General features: G+C 37.8%; 1 protein-coding gene across 1 annotated transcript in view; it reads right to left on the reverse strand.

The window, feature by feature from the left end:
* Window positions 1-4843, reverse strand: part of Ppt1 (Palmitoyl-protein thioesterase 1) — a 34735-nt gene extending 29892 nt beyond the window's left edge. The window contains exons 1-2 of the mRNA XM_067114798.1: window positions 4613-4843; window positions 565-674 (exon numbers count right to left, since the gene is read on the reverse strand). Of these exons, the coding sequence (XP_066970899.1) occupies window positions 565-674; window positions 4613-4715 (213 nt within the window). The 5' untranslated portion in view covers window positions 4716-4843. The remainder of the gene's footprint in view (window positions 1-564; window positions 675-4612) is intronic.
* Between the last annotated feature and the right edge of the window lie 4536 nt (window positions 4844-9379).

Raw genomic sequence — 9379 nt, forward strand, 5'->3', positions numbered from 1 at the left:
ACAAACCTCTGCTTTTCATATGTGGAGTTACCATCTGTGTATGAGCAGAGGATACCTCCACACATGAAAAACAGGTTTGTATCTCTGTGGGAGCAAACGTCACCCATGCACTTTATCTGTGCAGTATGCACAGAACTTCTAACAGCTGATAATAGCACACGACAACACCACTAGCTCTGCGGACATCTCTTAACATTTTACATACCTACCTACATAAGTATATTTTTAACCACCAGTTTTACACTTGAAATATTTTTGTGATAAATGTATACTTTGTGAGACTATATGAAACAGAACACAGAATCATGGCTACTTAATTGGTATAAGAAAAGCTTAAATACATGTCACATCAGACTCATTATCAGACACATGATATCTGCTGCTTTATGTCTTAATTTGCTTAACATCCTAATCTCCAGAACATACCCCTAATATTAACACATCACAAAATTGTATTTCCAACTTATGCAAATCAATAATCAAAAATAAAAATACCAATGACTAATATTAAATATATTCAGAACATATTAACACAAGTAAATCAAAGTACACATAATAACTTACCGCAACTATGTTTTCACCAATCATAAGGGAACGCACATAGATGCCCGGTATTCTGTCTTCAACCATTTCCTTGATACGTCCCATACTGAAGGGGAAGCAACAAGTATCTCCTGTAAAATATTACAAAGATAAAAAATATATGTAAAAAAAAAATTAAAAGCAACTAAATATAAATCATTCCATCATCTACATTAAACAAGTTAAAGAAAGCACAAAAATTAAGGCCTCTATTTTACATTAAGCTGTTTGGTTATGTCACTGAAACTGATATTTAGTTTTGCAGTTCACTACTCCTACCCTTTATTATTAACATTGAGTCTAACCAAGGGTGTGCCAACTGAATTCTCCAGTGTGTCTCAACCTCTGACTTAGCTTTTCATGAACTTGCCGTGGCACTGTTAACTCTCATTCACTTTGCAGCAGATTGCTATTCCAGTATTTACTACTACAGTATAGCATTTCTCATTCGTTCCTAAAACAGATCACTTCTACCTCTTTTTCACTTTAGTAAACGCATTAAGTCATAAAAAGTGAATTCTTCACTTACGCTCAGCAGGTACTGATCACTCGCAAATATTGTCTCTGGGATCACCAGCTGAGGGAGGTGCAGCTGTGTAAGAGTAATTAGTGTTTTGTTCACCCAGACAGTTCCATTATTTATTAGTGTTTAAATCTCTTCCACTTCACATTTGCACCATTCAAAATTTTATAATCAAGTTTTCCTCCTAACTGGCTAAAATCAAGGCCAATACCAAATTTAATTTTGAGACAGAGTACATGTCCAGACCATGATCAGTCTTTCAAAACATCAACCAAAGGGTCAACATATGAAACCTCACCCAAATAGCCAAGTATATGCTTATACTAAGCATATACTTGGGTTACAAAAATTAATCTTAATTGCATTACAAAAATTAATCTTAATTGCATGTTTAAATAATCATAGGTAACATAGTTTTGTTCATTCTTCTGTCTTGAACCCAAATAACCAAAAGAATTAGTAAGGTAAAATAGCAGCCTAAGCATCTTCAAGACCACAGTCAATACCCATCAACTAAGAAAAATGATCAATCTACCTGCCAGAAATTCTTAAAAAGGGCAGCTGACACCCTTTAAGCCAATGAAAGGGGAATAGTCTCTTGGTCTGAGGGTACGATGAAATGAGGACTGTATTAACACCTACAAGGGTGTAGGGACCAATAGGTCACCACCACTTGCCTCTGGTGACTGAGCTGGTCTGCCAAAATATTCCCTCTGCTGAGAATCTACCTGGCAAACAGATTGATGGAGCTGCAAACCACCAATTTGCATATCTGCATTCCTAAAGACAGAGGTGAAGTTGTCACAAATCAACACTATGGAGTGACCCATACGTTTTAGAATGCCGACAGGGCCTGCACCCTTTGCTGACAAATAAACAATGCCCTTGATTAGGTTAGGCTGGAGTATCACATTGCATTTCACTTGCTTTGTGGTTTCCCAAACTCAAAAATCCTGGGCCACCACTGTGGATCCCAAAGTTTACGTTTATGATGTTTACCATCTTTTTCTTGTTTTGAAGTTCATCCCCAAGGGACTACACAACACTGCCCTTTTAACTCAAGGAAAAAAGTTTTACATTTTATCACAGCACACACCACTTTGCCTGTAACCTGGACTGGTTTTACCACCTGTTTTTACCAGATTTACGGATGTTTACCATCATGTTTTAAAGTTCATCCCCAAGGGATTAACAGCCCATTTTGCCCTGCCAATGAACTGAACCAGAATAGCCATTCTCACATGAAGAATCACTTTGCCTTACATAATGTTATGTTGGGTGGGGGGAAAGGGGTGAAAATCCATGGGGATGAACCCCTAAAGCAGTTCAGGGTATGTCACCCAATATTAAGTTAAGGTCACTGAAGGATGGATCCCGAGTGCTGGGACCTAAGAGGTCATTCGGTGCTGAAAGGGAAACAGAGTACAAGGCTTGAAAGGTGTCACAGGAGGATAACCTCACAGTTACACTATTAAACAACTACTAGGAGAGGGTGGAAAGTAAGATGGAAGAAAGAGGATACACCTTTCAAACCTTTTACCCTGCTTCCCTTTCAGTGCTGAATGGCCTCAAAGATCCCAGGGTAGAACTAAGTTATAGGTACATGGCGGGTATTTAGCGAGAAATGGCAGTTTCTTATAGTATTTTGGATGCTTATTAACAATTTAACGTTAATTTGGCGGTCGGCTGTAATTAACTTACAATTTACCTTTGAACTCTACCCTACAGTAAGGGGGACCCCAATGGGAATCCGGGGTTTCCATACGCGATCTTCACAAGACAGAGCACCAGTACGTCTGCTTTGAACGGTTCATATCCCGTCTGGCAAGTGCAATAACTTGTTAACGTATGGGTAACTCCCCACCCAAGTACTAAACACGGCGAAGGGACATTCCATTTGTCCAACAACAAAAAAATGCACCGCCAGTGCCAGAAGCCCTAAAAGTGTTGAAAAAACCAGTTTCCAAGGCACTGCACTTGCTGGACAGGATATGAACCGTTCGAAACAGACATAGCCATGCTCTGTCTTGTGAAGACCGCGTAAGGATACCCCTTGTTGGATGGACTTCAGGGGACAATTACAGGTTAATTACAGCCGACTGCCAAAAAAAATGTTGAATTGTAAATAAGCAACCAAAATACTATAAGAAACTGCCATTTCTCACTAAATACCCGCAGTGTATCTATTACTTAGAAATACCGATCCCAGTGCTCGGGATCCATCCTTAAGTGACCGTAACTTACTATTGGGCGACAGGTAAAATTTTACAAGTTGCCAATAAGACTCCAGGCAGCCATTATTGCATGAAAAACCATTTTGGGTTTTTCATGCAAAAATGGCTAGGAAATGACCCCTAACATAACCTAGGGGTGTTTACTGGTTACAATTTTGCTATGGAGAGGGGGGGCTGGTATTTTCTCACCTTATAAGCCATAATTTGATTAATTTATTATTTATCATTTGCAGATGAACTAGTGTTTATGGGGTTCAAAACAATGAGAATGAAGAGCTATTTTCAAAAATGTAGGTAACAATTTTGGTAGAACTATATAGTAGCTCCGCGGCAGCGACGGCACTATAACTTGACTTTTTCTATAGTTTTTTGGTTGCTAATTATGAATTTACCTTTAATTTTTGGTGCTCGAGTGTAATTAACCCCAGAAGTCCATCCAACAAGGGGTTTCCATACGCGATCATCACAAGGCAGAGCACGGCTACGTCTGTTTCGAACGATTCATATGCGTCCGGCAAGTGCAAGTACTAAACACGGCGAAGGGACGTTCCATTTGGCCGACAACAAACAGATGCACCGCCAGTATCAGAACCCCTAATTGTGTCGAAAAAAACAACTGAAAAGGTAAAAACAGGTGCGGAGCTAATATACAGAATCACCGCAATTTCATATCGCGTACTGGCAACTTACATACTCTGACCTAATTTAGGGGTTTAACCCCCTTGGATTTGTCGCCCGGGAAACAGACCTCCTGACCTATCCTGGAAAGCCGTGTCCTGACCTAACCAGACCTTACCTCCCTAACCTCACCTGGCGTAGGGTGCCGTGCCCTGCCTAGGGGTCCCCGGCCCCCAAAGTAACTAAACATCAAAATCAATACAAAGCAATCGACTAAGCTTCCGTACGGAGGTAGTGTTATTTATATATCTGTAAATGGCGTAAACAAAGGCAGTGTTATTTATATATTTGTAAATAGCGTAAACAAAGGCAGTGTTATCTATATATCTGTAAATAGCGTAAACAAAGGTAGTGTTATCTATATATCTGTAAATAGCGTAAACAAAGGCAGTGTTATTTATATATCTGTAAATAGCGTAAACAAAGGTAGTGTTATCTATATATCTGTAAATAGCGTAAACAAAGGCAGTGTTATTTATATATCTGTAAATAGCGTAAACAAAGGTAGTGTTATCTATATATCTGTAAATAGCGTAAACAAAGGCAGTGTTATTTATAAATTTGTAAATAGCGTAAACAACAAGTGGGGCATTACCCATTCCATGCCATATCACGAGCGGCGTCGGGGTCGTCGTATTCTTCAGGCCTTGGCAGCAGCTGAACAGCAGTAAAACAGCAGCAGCAGCGGTCCACTTCATTGTCCTCGGAAAATAAGAGACGTCCTACAACTGAACAGAAGTTAAATCGCCAGAAAGGCGATCACATGACAACGAACCGAAACAAACAACTTGGTCTTGACGGGAAGCGTCGTGACGTCACGATTGTTTTGATGATGGAGTTGCCAAGTCATTATTTTATTGTAACATTTTCTACGGTAAATAAGTAAAATATTACAATAAATCATGCTAAAATCTATGTAGCGTTCATAGAAAATATATTTATGGAAATTATTCAAATGTTCTCTCGGAATTACTATAATTAAAAACACGCAATTTAGCTGAATCTTTAGCATCTGGCAGACCGGTATGTCAAACAACATTAGCCGGTACATGTTATTCCTTTGCAATCATTTCCTTCAATTTTTTCCCCTATGTCAAATCACGTATGACTTTTTTTCTCGTTTGTTTCATGTTGCTTTTGTCATATAGCAAATGCGTTACTATTAAATTTTGTTTTCTAAACGAGGCTGTTGCATTTCTCTTAAATTTCCCGTTATATTTGTTACGCATGAGTAAAATGTGAGTTAATTTCTCTTCTCCACAAAGTTTTCTGATGGTGCCCTCTTGTATTGAATCTCTTCCTATCCTGCAATGGCATTCAGTTTATCTCTGCCTTATATAACAAGAGTTTGGGTGCTTATGAAACAAAAACTGTTGGTAGGTCTAGGTCACTGGCTCCTCATCCTTACCAAAGTTTGTTCATTGATAATGTTTCTTTAGCTTACGGTGGTGTTCTTAATTGAAAACTCAGTTTTGATAAGCTTTCACAGTCTTCATCTTTTCCAGTGGTAAAAGAATAAAAAGGAATACAGAGTCTGTCAAGGTTTTTGAAGATTTGCTTGTCTCAGGAAAATCCTTTGTTACTTCTACTCAGCTTTTTCGAGTATTGGTCGCCGTTTTTGGTCATGACTATGCCATTAAATTTCTCGTTAGAATTAGTATCTGGCACAATCACATGATTAGGTAGCTCACTGTGCATGATTATACCATTTTCATTATTTCGAGTATCATTTGCATTCAGACCTACCAAGATAATAACATCCACCTATGGTACAGTACTAAATATGCAGGTAATCTTTATTTTTTTTTCGCAACATTCAATGAAACACATTTTTCCAGTTTTGTTCCAGTTGTGACCAAATGAAGGAGTGATCTTCCCATTCATGGAATTCAGCTGTTGGGACTTCACAGAATATGTATTTTATCAAGCAGGTGAATATTTTTTTATATCTATTAGGTGTCTGACATGGCTACTTTAAGGGTGACCGCCCTATAGTCCGAAGGCCCGAAAGTCAGCAGGCCCGATAGTCCGAAGGTCCGATAGTCCGAAAGTCAGAAGGCCCGATAGTCCGACGGACTGTAATCAGCCCCCACCCTCCATAGCTAATACGGCAAAATTGTAACCAGTAAACACCCATAAAAATACCAACCTACGACTATCGGACCTTCGGACTATCGGACTAACGGACTGTAATCACTTTAAGCCCATTCTTTACCTTGCATTCCTTTTCGGCTTTTAGCTTGTTTCAACTTACATGCAGCTTTGCTGACCCTCTCTCCTTTCATCCAGACAACTCAAGGCTCTCACAATATTCGGAATGCTAACAGATGGCCCAGCAAACTCAGTGACTGATCATGACACACTCAGCCCACACATCCTTACTGGAAATTCTATGTTGGGTTTTGCCATTACCTCCAATACTGTGCAGAGCAAAGGACCTCTGTGAAATTCAACCACTCGTGACCTCTCCTGTGTTTTATCTTCCAGAAATCCAACCTCCTGGGACTGGGCAAAGATGACCCAGGGGCTCAATTGCACAAGGAAAAAAAAAACTGATATGGCTTTATAATAATCACTGGATTCATAGTGAACTAGGCTATACTATTACCGGCATTAACTAAAACAAAAGGTACGTATATTGTACGAGGGCATAACTATGTACTAGTATGCTCCTCATTTTACTTTGCCGGTCGGTTTAAATGGCTGCTGGAAAATTGAGGCACAAGTACAGTACAGGAATCAGGTGTTTTGCTCGCGTAAGAACGCATCATATTCCCAATGTCAAAAACACATCACTGAATGCATGTGAAACGGTGTTTTCCATCTCAAAACTTATCATTGATAAAATCTTTTTCTTATTTTTCATTTTTACTAATTTGAATGGTTTCTTACAGCTCCAAATGCATACTGAAAAATATACAGTACATTAAATAGGCTTAAGTTTCCACTAAATATCTAAAAGCGTCATTATAAAGCAATCTAAGAAGAAGACAAAAATACAGTACATTTCTACACACTCATCTTCAAGGCTTCACAAAGACCCTGATTTGAATTTTTAAATTTAACCAATCCTACCATTTAAGCTTAAACCAGTTATGGCCAACCCACCGATTAGGGGAGCACTTTAGCACAAAGGTATACAGAAGGCCTGTAAAAAGAAGCTGGTGAGAACTCGGCTATCAGAAAGTCAGATTTCATCATACTGTAATCTAAAGATGACTGGCATCAGTGAATGAAGATCAAAAGCTTCTTCCAGTCTAACCCATAATACTGTACGTGACAATTTCTTTGGTTCATTAAATTTTGTGCACAAAAATGAGTCTTTATAATATATCGCCTTTTTGGCTACATTATAATCTTCAGCTCTTTAGACCAATTTAAAATATTTGCGGAAATTAACTCACATGAAATTTCTCTACAGTTGTTCCCAAAGTATATCAAGTACTTCAGCCACACTACTGACTTAAAGTCTGCACCATAAATATTAATGATCTATAAAATATCATGAGCAATGCACTGTGGGGGGTACTACCTACAGTGTTAACCTACATTGCAAACTGTAAACAGCACTACATATTTTTTTCAGCATCTGCTATTTACCTTCCTTCAATTCCTTTGTCCTCACCTCACACAGCTGTTCAACTTCTTCAATTTTACTTCAATATTCATCTTAAAAAATCCCTTCAGGATTTCCCTAGAAAGATATTTCCATCTGATTAATTCTAAGGCAGCTGTATTTTACCTTGGCTGTTTTACAAAGAACGATGGAGGTAATTTTAATCAACATCTGGGGAGTTTCCTCATTCATTAAAATCTTGTGTCACTATCCAGTTTTCAGTCTCGATTTTTGCAAGGGAAATTTTGAAATGGAATTTGCCGTATTACCACATTTTTTTATTACTTTATTCAAAGTTGCAATGTATTCTTTGGTTAGCTTGTGACCTGGTCTTTTGACTGTACCATTTGCCTGTTCCTTTCTCATTATCAGCATACTCTTTTCTAGGCATTTTCTGTTGTCCGGAAAAATGCAACAAGTTTTGGAAAAATCTAGCAATAAGACTTGGTGGCCTAAAACTACAGTGCAGTACTTGACGTTACAAAAAATACAGTGTACTGACATCACCTATACCAAAATTAGCTATGTAGCCTATTCATCAAACCAATGGCTCTTTTGAAATTATTTCTTTATGGCAAAGATAAAAATAAAATCAAAATGTGTTTAGTTTAGTTATAAACATTTTTACAACATAACCATAAATATTTTCATTTTGTGTCTTTCATCCACAGAGGCTGCAGGGATTCTCCTCAAGTAGCAGAGAGTCCTTACATTTAAAAATGAATAGTACGTCATCAATACCTAGTCTTCAAATGGCTGGGAAACTTGTAGCATATTTCCTGACAATAGAAAATACCTGGAGAAAGGTATGTTGATAATGCGAAAGGAACAGGCAAATGGTACAGTCAAAAGACCTGGTCACAAGCTAACCAACAAATACATTGCTAGTTTGAATACAGTACAGTACTAAAAAATGTGTGGCAGTACAGTAAATGCCATTTAAATATTTATGTTGGAAAAATCAAGACTGAAAACAATGGCACAAAATTTCAACAAATGAGGCTACCCCAGATGCTGATTAACACCTTCAATCTTTGTGAAAAAGTTAAGGTAAAATAAAGCAGTCCAGAATTAACCAAAATGAAAATTGGAATAAAAACCAAAAGAGGCATCAACAGCCCAAGTTGCCTATATGATGCCAACTGAAGACGATGTATACTAACCTTAACAATGAAGTTCCTGGCATTACATTTAACTGTCAGTGTGTACAAGTAAGAAAAATATAGATCAAGTAATATTCACAGGATTACCCTTTCCTTTCTTCCTTTCTTTCCAAGTCTAGGTCTGCATATAATTTTGTTCACTGTTAACAAAATTTCAGTCATTAACTAGCCTCTCATTTTCTTCAACCAATAGTAATTTGCATTCATCTTTTCCTTGATGTTTTCTCTTCTCTTTCCTGTGAAGCACTTCTCTGTTTACAGCTCAAAATTTCTAAATGAAGATTTCAGTTGTGATAAGCATACATAGTGTTAACATATCATTCCCTCCAATTTCTGCATTTTCTTGTGTTTAGTCGTATGCTTTACTTCAGGAATACAAACAAGCATACCTACCAATTCCCAAGTACCTGACAACAGAAAACATGAATTTCAACAACCAAGATTTGACATGAAAAAATGAAAGATATTTTTCTCGCTAACTGTATCACGAGGGTCAGCCTCAAGTGTCTACAATTCAGCAGGTCATTAATATTTTTGCGAATACTAACCTTTTCCCCCCAGAGTGAAAATCAATACAACCTCA

This window comes from Macrobrachium rosenbergii, chromosome 13, assembly GCF_040412425.1.
Source record: "Macrobrachium rosenbergii isolate ZJJX-2024 chromosome 13, ASM4041242v1, whole genome shotgun sequence".
Lineage (NCBI taxonomy): Eukaryota > Metazoa > Arthropoda > Malacostraca > Decapoda > Palaemonidae > Macrobrachium > Macrobrachium rosenbergii.